We start from the raw sequence: 13,929 nt of genomic DNA on the forward strand, positions 1-13,929 counted from the left end.
GGGTGCCGAGGGGGGCCAGCAGGAGCTCCGTCAAGGATGAAGAGGTTGTGCACTGTGCGGGACCCCATAGCAGCAGGAGGAGGATGTCGGACTGGGGCCAGGGCTTCCCCCGGGACCCACCAGGTATGGTCCTGACTCCACATCTGCCTGGAATGAAGGATGGGATGGTAGGAGAGAGACACAGGACCAAGGGGGAGGATTCCAGACTGGGAGCAGTGTGGAGGATTTGTACCCTCATCCCCTAACCCAGGAACGTCCAGGGCCCTCATGGGTGAATGACGTTCTGATCAGAGAAGGAGGATCCAGATGACCTCAACAAGGTGAGAGGAGCCCCGTGGAGTCTTAGGGGTACTCCACGGCTGCCTAAGGACCAGATCTCTAATCTCTCCCATTTTGCAGTTGGGGAAACAGAGGCACGGAGAGGGAAAATGACTTGCCCAAAGTCAGTGAGTCAGCAAACTGAAGCAGGTCAAGAATCCAGAGGGAACCCTGACGTTCCCTAAGGAGACAACAATTGGTTAAAATCTCATCGCCACTTCCACCTTGAGCTCCAAATCCTCCTCCCTGAGCTCCAGGCGTGGGGTCCCCTCCGTCCCCTCACCCAGAGCCTGTCTCATCGGCCATGCTTCCCTCCCTGCCTCTCATCCTCCTCCTGACTTCCCCTGCCACCCGCGCCACCTGAGGCTGGCAGAGAGTTCCTGGCAGGTTCTCCAGTGCTGGCGGGCACAGCCACCAGGCCTCCACTGTTCCATCCAGGGAACACCTTCCCACTGGGTCCCTATCTGGATGACTTGGGACATTCTTTGTTCCACACTTCTTCCTCTCTTTGGGATTTCTGGGTCCAGACACAGTGAGGACCCTGACAGCCCCCCTCCCCATCTCTTGTCCTGAGAAGGCCAGGCCTGCGTGGGAGAGGTTTAACCAGACTCCGAAGCTCTCTGGGCCGGGCTTCGTGGAAGGCCATATCAGTGCAGGGGCATACACGCCAGCTCTGCAGCCAGGTGGAGATGGTTCTAACACCACTGCCTTGGCTCACTGGGAAAATGATGTTCCTTCTCTGAGCCTCCGTTTCCTCCCCTGTGATGGGAGACAACAACCCTTCCTTCCTCAAAGCTTACTCTCAGCTGCCGTGGAAAGATCTCCAGGTCGTGATGTGAAATGAACCAAACAAGATACAGAACAGTGTAAGAGCAGAAGCTACTCATGTATGATCTTACGTGCTGTCTGGTCTGTATAAAGAAATCTTGGTAGATACATCTGTAAGGGATGTGGTCTCCCATAGTGAGGAAGTCAGGGAGAACTGGTGAACAGGAGACAGAGGTGGACGCCAGACTTCTCACTATACACCTTCTATGTTTTCTTTCTGAACCGTGTGAATGTAGCACCAATTCAAAACTAAATGTAAAGATGTTCACAAATTAAGTAAAATATTAAATCATAATAATAACACGTACCTCAATAACATGACAGGTGTGCAGCCAAGATTTAGACCCAGGTACTAGAAATGGACTCAAAGGAACAGAGGAGGTCTGTCTTCAAGTCACTGAATACTTAACCTAGAAGGGCCCTTTGTCTTTTCAACGTCAAATTGCCAATAACAACAATAATAGTCTTGGTAGCAAGAATCAGGAGCTCCCTACCTGGGGAACGCGCTGCCAAGCGCTGTCTGAACATTATCTCATTTAATTAGCATTTTGATTTTGTGAGGAAACGATCATCATTCTTACTTTACAGATGGGCAAACTGAGCCTCGCTGAAGTTTTGACTAGTAAGTTGTAGTAAGTGATAGAACTTGGATGCCATCGAAGGCTTTCCAGCTTCAAATTTCAAGCCCCCTACCATGGGTCTCAATATTGGCTGCACAAAAATATAGATGCCTGGCACCTCCCCACCCCTACCCCAAGGTTCGATCATTGGTCTGTGATGGAGACTGGGCATCTGTCTTAAATTTTAAAAAATCTTTTTAAAAAATAGACACAGGATCTCTCTATGTTGCCCAGGCTGGTCTCAAACTCCTGGGCTCAAGTAATCCTCCCATCTCAGCCTCCCAAAGTGCTAGGATTACAGGTGTGAGCCATCGTGTTTGGCCAACATCTGTATATTTTAAAGGTTTCAGATGATTCTATGTCATCTTCAGGGTTGAGTCTCTGCTTTGTTAGACAAAACTTCTCCAGTGGGAAACCAAGGCCAGGGAGGGAAATGACCTTGTCCAAGGACACACAGTGGCTGGAACCAGAGCTGGGGCAGGGCACCCAGCAGCTCACATGAAGCCTTTGGGCAAATAAGAAAAAGGCATCCCGCTCTGGGCAGGCAGAGTTTCATGGGCACTTCGCTCGGCAAGTGGAACAGGGGCCAGATTTCCATCCCTACTCACCCTCTTGGATGGAGAACCTTTGTGCAGTGAGCAACCTGCACAACTATACAGGGCAGTAACTCTGGCCTGAGCCTCAGGACTTCCAAACACTTCACCTTAGTGACCTGACAAATCCCTGGGGCCCCTCAGAACAAGAGGATGGGGAGACCAAGGGTGGCTTCTGGGATGCGGGCTCAGCCCTCACTCCCCAAACCAGAGTCTGGGTCAGGCAGCGGCTCCCATCAGCCTTCAGGCCCCACAAGGGCCGGGAAGGCCGCATTTAATTCCCAAGGTCACCCCTGTGGATAAATTCAGCAACATAAACAGGAGGGATGAACATAAACAGGAGGACAGCAACACCCTCGACCCAGATGTCATAAGCCACCTGGCAGGAGGCAGCCTGCAGAGAGGCCCCACCCACACAGATCCAAGTCCTCCTGGCTTCCTTCCTGATCATTCTCCAGACCATACTCTCTGCCCTACCTCCAGAGCCTTGCAGTCAGCATCTCCCACAGTGCCCTGCTCTCTGCCCTTCTCGTGGCCATCTCTCACTGGCATCCCTGGAAGGGAAGGGTAGCCCTGGAGTTAAAGGCACGGACTCTAGAGACAGACTGCCCAGGTTCCAATTCTACTTCTTGTTTCTCATCAGCTGTGTGAGCATGGGTATATGACTCAACCTCTCTGTGCCTCTGCTGTGTAAAATGATAGTGAAAACATTGCCTACCTCCCAGAGTGGCTGGGAGGATCCAGGAAGTAATACGTGCAAAGCCCCTAAAACAACTGCATATCCATTGGCCATGATGATCAATGTGTATATTTCGCTTCATTTCATTTTCATGACAACCCTAGAAGTTATTATAATTCCCAATTTACAGGTGAAGAAACTGAGGCTCAGAGAGGTTGAGAGAGTCAGGGCAGGGCTCTGCATCTTTCTTCAGGGCCTGATTCCTCTAGAGACAGGACGTGGCTGAGATAGATTATAATGTAGTCTCTGGTTTGCAGTGCATGGCTACTGGTCACATCCTCACAGGGCCCATGGGGCACACAGCCAGGGATTCCATGGATTTGGGTCTTCCAGTGGCTCTCAGGCACCTCTCTGCTTCCAGCTAGCCCTGGGAGGAGGGGGAGTACGGCATGGCAAGGCATTTGCAGAGCTGTCTTTTTCACCAATGTCCTTCAAGACATTGCTCAGGTCCATAGAGAGCCCCCCATTCATTCCCATGCTGGCTGGAGCCCCTGAATACCCGCGGTGACCTTCTGTCCTTGGACAAGTCACTTCCCCCTCTGATCTCCGTCTCCCCATCTGTTCAATGAGGGGATGAGGATGGATCAGTGGTTTTCCAACCCTCAAATAAAATATTAAGATTGCATGTAAAAGGGAGTCGCCGGTTGAAGCTGGGCCTGTGGATGCATACCCTCGGCTCCCGGGAGCCTTGGAACCCAACTTGAAAAGCCCCAGCCCACATCCTTCTAAAGATTCTCCTGGCTCTGACAGTGCAGAGTTCTAGAACCCCAAGCTCAAAGCTGCCGCTTCTCATCCCTGTTTGGAAAGCTCTCCCCCAGCTGCCTTTATCTCTCTTTGGTAACAGAGCAAATTTGCTCAGGACCCAGCACAGGGGGAACAAGCAGACTGTTGACTCTTGAGCAAAGCCTCCTCTTTGGAGAGTAGCCGAGGCGGCCGTGGGATATACGTTGGGAGGCCAGCGGCCTCTTGCATAACCCTGGAGGCCTCCTGCCCACCCAGGCCTTTTCAGGGTTAGGGGTGAGGAAAACCGCAAACTCATGCCCAGTTAATTTTTTAAGGCAAAATCAACAGGTTCAGCAATGATTAGCAGCTGGGTAAGTTGGTCTTAATCAGGATGAGGACAGGGAGGGAGGAAGGAGGCCCAGGGATGGGGCCCAGTTATCAGTTAACCACATGAATGTTGCTTCCTTCCAAACCCGCTGGCCTTCAGCCCCAAGCTCCCTCATCTTCCTCTAGGAAATACTCCTGTGACAAGCCAGTGGCCACCCATCATTGGGTGAACAAACACAACGCCACTCATGGTCTGTGATGAAGCAGAAAGTGCTCGTTGTTAAGACAAAGCTCACCCATCACCGCTGCGTGGCTTTGAGCAAGTCCCTTTCACCCTCTGAGGCTCTGTGAGGGGCCCCAGGTGTGGGCCCCGCGTCTATGGTTCAGTTGACCAGCTGCCACTCCCCTGACGGCCTCAGTGTTTCTGTCCACCAAATGGGTGGGTTAGCCGAGGCATCTTTTCCAGTCTTGAAGCTTTGTGGGTGCCTGATTTGATTAAGCCATGGTGGCCTGCACCCAGAGTGCAGAGGGTGGTATGAGTAGCATTTTAGGAGCTCAAAGAAGAGAAAGGGAGGGGACCTACCTGGTATCTGCCATTGATATCAGCAAGCGGCAGATCCCAGCTCCAGGAAGAGGGCTGTCCTCTCAGATGGGAGGCAGGGGTCCGGTGGGGTGGCTGTGGCTGCAGGGACGGCCTGGCAGAGCCTCTTGGTGGCCCAGACCCCATGTCCCTGGACCTTGGAAGCCGCTAAAGGAAGCAGCAAGACCAGGCCAGCTGGTGGCTGCCTGGACTGGAGTTTGGTCAGTGGTTGGGGACCTATATTGTGAGATAGTTAGGACTTTGTCCACAAACTGGAATTTGAAATTTCAAAGGGGCAAAACTGAAGGGCCCTACCCCAGAGTGGAGATGGCTCTTGGCTTCTTTCCTCCACGACTTTTGTTCTTTGTCTTGATAAGTCCCAGTTTTTCCTGCACCGCTCCCGGAGTGGTGGGTGGGGAAGAAAAGATAGGAGATAGTGGTGTGGTGAGCACCAAGGGGAAGAGAAGATGCCAGGCAGCCCTGGGGTGGCCAGGCATGTGGAGGATGCCCCCGAACCTGCTTATGCCCAGGGATAAGGTGCTTTACCTCTCAGGTCTTTGAGTTCCCATGCAAGACTGAGGCAGTGAAACCAGCAGCTCCAGTGCCTTAGAATTCTGAAGTCCTTTCTGGGATTCCAGGAGTCATGATCCAGGCAGTGCATAGAGGGGTGAAGCCCTCAAGCTCTGGAGGTAGACTTGGGTTCAAACGACAGCCCCTCCCTTATGAGCTGTGTGGCTTTGGACAAGTCACTTCACCTCTCTGAGCCTCAATTTTGTCATCTTTAAAATGGGGATGACAATAGCCCGTATCTCAATGGGCAGATAATATGAGAAGAGTAGAAGGTTTTTAGCACCAGGACTAGCACAGAATTTCTCTGTAAACATTAGACCTTATTATAATGTAAAAGAAAAACAATGTGCTTCACAGTGGCAGCTCCCTTACCACCGTCCACAGCAGAGGCACGAGCTCCCTACACATGCCTCCCCGACTGCAGGCTGACCAGGGCAATCCCTCCTTCCCATCTCAGTTGGGTCTCTCGGTGGGTTCCAAGGTCCTCTGCTATCCCCTGGAATCTGCTGCCTCTTGAGTTGGGGCGTGACAGCCAGTGAGCCAAGGTAAAGAACGGCTGCTAAATTGATGGCATTGAGGCCAGACCTTGTTCATGGCTGGGCATGCGGTACCTGGAGCTGTCCTGAGCAGGGGTCCTGATTCCAACTGATTATGTGGCCAGTGTTCATGGAGTCAATGACCAATGACAGTAATTGCTACTGTTGTACTGTGTGCGTACACCTGGTCATTTAATGCTTGAATCATCCCTACAAAGAAGGTATCAACCCAATTTTTCTGGTGCTGAAACTAAGGCTGAGAAAGGTAGAAGTTGAGGTCACAGAGTTTGGTACATTGGCACTGCCTGGATTTTAACCCAGATCTATCTGACTACAAGGTCTGTGGTTTATTCCCCTAAAGAGAGGTCGGGGGAAGTGGGGGCTAAGAATCTTATCTACTCTCTCATTTAATCTTCACCACAAACTACAAGTTAGACCCATTTTACAGAAGGAGTAACCAAGGTTCGAATTAAAACTTACCTTGTACAGACAGCTGGTCCTGGGCTGGGAATATAGTCACTGGTATACAGGCACCAGAGACCAACACCCACAGGCTAACACCCACTCAGTCCACAGGAAGAAGCTGAATATTTTTTTATAAGCAGAGAAAAAAAAAACCAAACAAACCAATACTGTGACATTTGCTCTGTGACTTCCTGTATTTATTATGTGCTCATACCTAAGCATTGTCAGGATAATGTTCTTCCTCATTAGAGGGCGTTATGAAGTTGCTTTCTTTTTTTCCATTAGTTAAAAGAAATTCCCTTGGAGGAAGGGAATGACTCTTTTTATAATTCATACATAATAATTGTACATATGTATGGAGCACATGTTTTTTGTTTGTTTGTTTGTTTGTTTTTTTGAGATGGAGTCTCGCTCTGTTGCCCAGGTTGGAGTGCAGTGGCATCATCCCAGCTCACTTGCAAGCTCCGCCTCCTGGGTTCACGCCATTCTACTGCCTCAGCCTCCCGAGTAACTGGGACTACAGGCGCCCGCCACCATACCCAGCTAATTTTTTGTATTTTTGGCAGAGACAGGGTTTCACCGTGTTAGGCAGGATGGTCTCGATCTCCTGACCTCGTGATCCACCCGCCTTGGCCTCCCAAAGTGCTGGGATTACAGGCATGAGCCACCGCACCCGGCCCGAGCACATGTATTTTGATACATGCATACAATGTGTCATGATCAATCCAAGTATTTAGGGTATCCATCACTTCAAACATTTATCATTTCTTTGTGTTGGGTACATTTCAGATCTTCTCTTCTAGCTATTTTGAAATATACAATAAATGATTGTTAACTATAATCGCCCTACTGTGCTATAAGAACTAGATCTTATTCCTTCTATCTCACTGTATTTTTGTACCCATGAACCAACGTCTCTTCATCCCTTGAATGAAACATTCTTTTTTTTTTTTTAAGACAGAGTCTTGCTCTATCACCTAGGCAGCAGTGCAGTGGCACAATCTCGGCTCACTGCAGCTTCTACCTCCCGGGTTCAAGCGATTCTCCTGCCTCAACCTCCCAAGTAGACTGGATTGCAGGGGCTTGCCACCATGCCTGGCTAATTTTTGATTTTTGTATTTTTAGTAGAGACAGGGTTTCTCCATGTTGGATAGGCTAGTCTTGAACTCCTGACTTCAGATGATCCGCCTGCCTTGGACTCCCAAGGTGCTAGGATTACAGGTGTGAGCCACAGCGCCTGGCCTGAAACGTTCAAGATCTCAAGATACTGTACATTTAAAGCACCCCAATGTCCTCTCTTTCCACTTCCCATTCTGTCTGCTTATCTAACATGAAGAACATTGTATTAATCTGATTTTTAAGGATTTTTTGTCTGTTATGTGTTAAGTGTTTGTTTGGTACCCCAGTGAAAACATTCTGCATTGCAGACCAATGTGTGCTTCTTTCAGGGGCCTGGGATCATTGCCTTCTTAGCCATTGTCACAAAATACATGGAGTCATATTTAAAATGTAAAGTTGTAACATACATATGTTTAAAATGGGTATGCAAAGCAAAAAGATGGATGTGCAATGTCATGTGTATTCAGTTCTCTGTACTTAGTAAATGTAACTGACTTGTCTGTTAGTGAACTATGGGTGCAAGGACACATCTCTGGCTACTTTGCATCTGTAATCCACAAAGATTCTGGGCAGCTGTATTATCACAGCTTGTTGTTTGTTTGTTTGTTTTTTGCTGGCTGAAGGAAAATTTGTATTTTAATTATTTTTATGTACAGAAAACTCAACAGTGCACATTTAACCCAGGTTAGTGGCAAGTTCTTTAGCCTTTGCCTTTTTGAGCTTGGTGATATGAGCCACAGACTTGGGACCCAGGACATTGCCGCCCCAGTGACGGTGGATCTCATCGTATCTGTCATTGTAATTGGTCCTGATAGCTTCCACCAGCTTAGCCAAAGCGACTTTTTCTTCCGAGTTCACTTATGTGGTGGTGACAGTGGTCCAGGTCTTCCTGTGGACTAGACATCCCAGTCTTGCCTTCCCCTTGATAATGCAGTAAGAGACTCCCATTTTACAACACAGGGCAGACAAGAAGACAACCAGCTTGATGGGATCCGTGTTGTGTGCAATCACCACCAGCTGAGCCTTCTTGTTCTCCACCAAGGTGGTGACGGTGTTAACTCCTGCTGGAAGGACAGGTGGTCTCTTAGAGGAGACGTCCCCTTTGCCAGCAGCTTCCTCGGCCTGGGCCGAGAGCCTCTGCTTCTTCTCTTGCTTTGTCTCTGGTCTGTACTTGTGGGCCAGCTTAAGCAGCTGAGTAGCTGTCTGGTGGTCCAGGGCCTGGGTGAGCTGGTTAATTGCAGGAGGCACTTTCAGCGACTTACAGAGGATGGCTCTCTGCTGATAGAGCGGGGCCATTTCACAAAGCGGGTGAGGTCTCTTTTGGGCTGGATGTCCTGTCCAATGTCAAAATTCTTAGGCCTTTTCTCAAACAGGGGATTCACCACTTTCTTGGCCTCCTGTTTTTTCACAACAGCAGGGGCAAGAGCCACCTTCTTTCCCTTGACCTTCTTTCCTTTCGGCATCTTGGGCAGTGGGAGGAGAGCCATAGCTTGCTTTAAATAAACTATGTGGTAACAATGAACAATAAGAATAGAAGAAATAATAGCTTGCCTGAGGTCACAGAGCCAGCAGATCTTATAGGTGGTGCATCATTTATATAAGGAATGTGTATCTAGAAGATATTGTTTGGCGTTGGCTAAGGGTGGAATGAATCATGTATGTAATAGATTATACAATTTACAGTAATGAGTGGACAGATTTACTTATGGGGCAGGTTATAATGTAGTGGGATGAGAATCTAGAACGTGCCTCCTAGGCAGTCATACAGATTGTGCATTTGGTAAGTCAGGTATGTCGTGGTTTGTGTATCTAATAGCTCTTCATCTGCAGGCTGTCCACCTAGTAAGCTCTTGGATATAACGGGTCATGGCTGTGGCATGGTGTGGTTGATCCTGGTTGATCGTAGACCTTATTTAATTGAATCTAAGATGTCATCTATAGAAAAACGCATTGTTATTTTTGTTACCAGTGAAATTCTGACATGCCATTGATCACATTTCCCTTTAAGCAATGTGGAAGTGTGCCTCAGAGTGGGTGAGGCCATGGATTGCTGGGTTGTGTGGGGAGTAGCTGTGCCTGTGGCCTGCCATAGGTGCCAGGCAGGTGGCAGAGGCCTGGGCTCGGCTCCTGGAGGCTCCTCCCGGAGCTGCCCTCCACTCTTACCCCTTAGTAAGAGTTTACTAAGGGGTAAACTCTTCTGTGTTTACCCCTTAGTCAGATCTTCCGTTTCTGTCCACCTCTGCACTGCCCCCAAGGCCGGTGGAGCCAGATCAGATATTCCTGGGGTAGGCATGGGAGGAACCCACTGGTATATGGTCTTTTTCAGCCCCTTATCAAATCTCAAAGTGTGGGTTGTGGGGGGCTGCCTCTTGCTCCCTGCCTCAGAGTCTTGTCCTGGCCAACTGAAAGCTGAGCCAGGATCATCTTTCCATTTTACAGAGGGAGAAATTGAAGCCCTGAGAAGAGACGATGGAAATAAAGTTATCGGAATAGTGACTGAGCCAGTTCCTAAACCCAGGTTTCCTGACACCAAATCTAGCCTCTCTTGTCCTCCACAATAGTTGCTCCTTCTCCCCTTTCCCTGCAGGATATAGCATTTCCCAGTCATCTCAGCTTCAGAGGTCAGATCAAGTGGGGAGAATAAAGCTAAGCAGGGCAGAGAAAGGGCTTCTAGCAGTGGGAAGAACATGGAGATGCCTCCTCAGAGCACTCAAACACATGCCCTGACTCCCGATTTGCTCACTCATTAATTCACCCACACATTCACTCATTTTCTCACTCGTTAATTCACCCACTCTAATTCTCTCACCCATTTGCTTATTCACTCACTCATTAATTCACCCACCCATTCACTTATTAATTTGCCCACCCATTTGCTCACTTACTCAGTAATTTACCCTCTCATTTGTTCATTCACTCACTCAATTCATGCATTCAGTCAACTCACTCATTAATTCACCCTGTCTCTAATTCAATCACTCCTAATTCACCCACTCATTAATTCCCCCACACACTCCCTCATTAATTGGTGCTCCCACTAATTCACCCACTCGTGCTCACAGGTGTCACCGAGTCCCTCCAACTTGCCCTTCCAGTCAGCAGCAGAGGACAGGCTCCCAGGCCTCCCAAGTCTCAGGCTTTCCTTCCTCTGCCCTCACTCTCTGCCTTCTACATCAAGACTTTACTTCCCCAGATTGATTGGCAGCCCTTGAAAATGTCTGCACAGAAGGCAATGAGGGCTGGAGGGAGTGAGAAGAACAGAGCGCACCATGAGCTTCAGACAGCCAGGACCAGCTGTGTAGTTTTCAGGGCCCCATCCAAAACAAAAATGCACAACCCCTTGTTCAAAAGTCATGATGGATTTTAAGTCATGATGAACCAGGCACCAGGACTTTCTAAGGGTTGGGCTGCCTGTGACTGCACTGGCGATACCCCCACCAAGCCCACTCTGAAGGTAGGAGACAGGTGGAGAGAAACAGGGATGGAAAGGGGGATACACAACAGGGATAGGGAGGAGGAAGAGGATGGAGGTCTATGAGGCCCCATTTGGCGTGTGACTTATGCCATCTCATTTCCTTCTCAGACCACCCTTTGAGGTTGATTGTACATTTTACAGAGAAGGAAACTGAGGCTCAGAGAGAATCATTTACCCAAGGTCCCAGTTAGTAGATGGTAGGCGCCAGAATGTAAATCCAGGTATCTGCCTGCTCTGGGAGGGGGTGGGGGTGGGGGAAACAGGAGAATGTGACGGGAAAATCCGAGATGCAGTTGGCCTGGGCAGAAACACTGGGAGCTGTGGGAGATGGTGAGGGGCAGGGTGGGATCACAGGGAGCAGGAGCAGGGAATTGGAGGTGAGTCTGGCCCTCCCAAACTTCCAGTCCATTCTGCTCCCAGGGGAACCGGGAAACTGCGGGGGAACTGGAAGGGAGCTCCCAGAACAAGGATTCAGAAGATTGGCATCTGGGGCCTGGGATTTAGGTTTCTAAATCATGGGCCATGGGGCAGCCTTATCTCCGCAAGAGCATTGAGGGTAGAAGTCAATGATTTGGGAAGTTATTGAATTAGGGGATCTCAGAGGTAGGCTGTCAGTGCCTGATAGTATCAGTTAGAATGCCTGACTTGGGGTGACAATGGCTTGGAGGGGTGGGTGAGTCAAGGGTCAAATGAGTGCCCATGAGTCATGATGCCTGCCTTGTACAATTGATAACTGAACATCGGTGAGTTAGGGCCTCAACAGTTGTAATTAGCACCCCGGGTGTCAGCCAGAAACCAACAAACAGCCAAATCCCTGCAGCCCCGCCCTGCCTATCCACCGGCGGGGGACCGATTAACCATTAACCCCCACCCCTCCCCGGCAGAGCCTCCACCCCTTCACAGAGGCTAGGCCAAGACTCCCAGCAGATCTTCCCAGAGGACGGTTTGAAAGGAAGGCAGAGAGGGCACTGGGAGGAGGCAGTGGGAGGGCGGAGGGCGGGGGCCTTCCGGGTGGGCGCCCAGGGCAGGGCAGGTGGCCGCGGCGTGGAGGCAGGGAGAATGCGACTCTCTAAAACCCTCGTCGACATGGACATGGCCGACTACAGTGCTGCACTGGACCCAGCCTACACCACCCTGGAATTTGAGAATGTGCAGGTGTTGACGATGGGCAACGGTAGGTGGGGGCAGGTGTGTCAGTGGGGGCAGGTGTGCCTGGGTCCAGGAACAGATCTTTGGCACTCAACTTTGGGGTGGGAGGAGAATGATAGAAAATGGTAGGTTGGTCCTGCAGGCCAGCACAGGTGTTGCCAGGTGAAGCCCATGTGCCCAGGTGCAGTGATCACGGGCATTCTGGGTGAAGGGAGGCCTGCAAGGGCCAATTTCCAGCAAAAGTCGATCCCGGCTATTCCTCCCAGGCCCTTCCATCCCTCACTGCCTCACAGCGGCTCTGCTTGGTGCTTGGCGCAGTGACGTGATGGTGAGCTCCCCCTTGGTGCCCAGCTCCAGCAATTCAGCCCAGCACGGCCGCTTCGTGAACCCCTCGGGCCTAGGTTCAGAGAGACAGCAAGGGACGTTGTATCCCTGGAGACGGTGGTTGGAGACATAACTGCATTTCTTGGTGTCTTTGGGACTTTCCTAGGGAAAACGGAGTTCTCAGGGAAGTCTTGCTAACTACGAAGCCAACTCAGCACTGTGTGTGTGGTGTGTGCGTTCTTGTGTGATGGTGAGTTTCCATGTAGGTTGTATGGGTGGGGTGATGCCTTCAGGAACACATTTGCATATGTGTGTTCATTTGTCTCTGTGTGTGAGTTCTGGGTCTATTTTCCTTTGTATTCATTGAGTGGGTCTGTGTTTGTGTCTCTAGGAGGTGCCCGTGTTGATCTTGCTTATGCATGTAAGTGACTATGTGTGTGTATGTGTGTCTGTGGATGTTGGTACATGTGTGCTGTGTGTGCGGGTCATAGAGCACATGTGTTTGTGCATGTAGACCTGTTGGAGTGCCCTGTTCTTTCTGCATCTTTATCCTGTGTGAAGTTTTGTGGTACTTATATTTGTACCTACTGTGTACATATACAGTCCCACATTACTGGAAGTGAAGTCAGCGGTCTCTGGTGTGCCCACATTTATACCTGCTGTGTACACACACAGTCCCACGATACTGCGGGGAGGTCAGCCGGTCTGTGGGTATTGCCCATATGTGCCTGTACATATGCAGTCCCACGTGCCTACTTGAGTGAGTCAGCGGTCTGTGGTGTGGCCATATGTGTGCCTGTGTACACACACAGTCCCCATGCCTGTGATAGGGGTCAGCGGTCTGTGGTGTGGCCATATGTGTGCCTGTGTACACACACAGTCCCCCATACTGCGGGCGGGGGTCAGCGGTCTGTGGTGTGCCCATGTGTACCTGTGTACATATGCAGTCCCCCGTACTGCGGGCAGGGGTCAGCAGTCTCTGGTGTGGCCATATGTGTACCTGTGTACATATGCAGTCCCCTGTACTGCAGGCGGGGTCAGCGGTCTCTGGTGTGCCCGATTGCACAGACCCAAGTGCAGGACTCTGTTGCTGCCATTCACCAAGTGAGAGTCACATCAGCAACATGTTCGTTTGTCTCTGAGCAGATTTTGTTGCGGGCGTGTCTGTGCAGATTTAGGCATCCCTCCGACATCTCAGGAGCATATCTGGAGGGGCGGGCAGTTCTCCTCCCCAGGGAGGTAGGGGAAAAGAGGAGGCCTGGAAACCCCTCCTGGAGGGAAGGGCCCCATCGGTCCCAGCCTCAGAGGAGAGGGGGCAGCAGCTGGCTGAGGTCAGCCTGCCACCCCACTTCCTTGTGTGTCTTGGAGCCACACAGCCAGTATCAGGCTGCAGCTCCAGCTGAGGCCTGGAAGCTTGTGGTCAGCTCAGCTAGAGCGAGGAGGCAGCCGCTGGGCACTGCCTGTTGTCAGCTCAGCAGGTGCTCACCTGCCCCTGCTATCCAATCACTGTGTGACCTTGGGCATGTCACCTCCCCTCTCCTGGCTTCTGTATCTTCTACAAAA

General features: G+C 50.5%; 1 protein-coding gene and 1 pseudogene across 4 annotated transcripts in view; one reads left to right on the forward strand and one right to left on the reverse strand.

Moving 5' to 3' along the window:
- The window catches only part of HNF4A (hepatocyte nuclear factor 4 alpha), a 78,647-nt gene that overhangs the window by 33,791 nt on the left and 30,927 nt on the right, over positions 1 to 13,929 (forward strand). The window contains exon 1 of one of the 4 annotated variants that reach the window (XM_021921029.2): positions 11,824 to 12,067. The exons of 2 other annotated variants lie outside the window; for them this stretch is intronic. In XM_021921029.2, the coding sequence (XP_021776721.1) occupies positions 11,953 to 12,067 (115 nt within the window). In that variant the 5' untranslated portion in view covers positions 11,824 to 11,952. Of the gene's footprint in view, positions 1 to 11,823; positions 12,068 to 13,929 lie in introns of those variants that run through there. One more of the 4 variants, XM_017944789.3, reaches the window with a different exon arrangement.
- On the reverse strand, positions 8,037 to 8,881 carry LOC103887995 (annotated as a pseudogene).

Source organism: Papio anubis, chromosome 16, assembly GCF_008728515.1.
Source record: "Papio anubis isolate 15944 chromosome 16, Panubis1.0, whole genome shotgun sequence".
Lineage (NCBI taxonomy): Eukaryota > Metazoa > Chordata > Mammalia > Primates > Cercopithecidae > Papio > Papio anubis.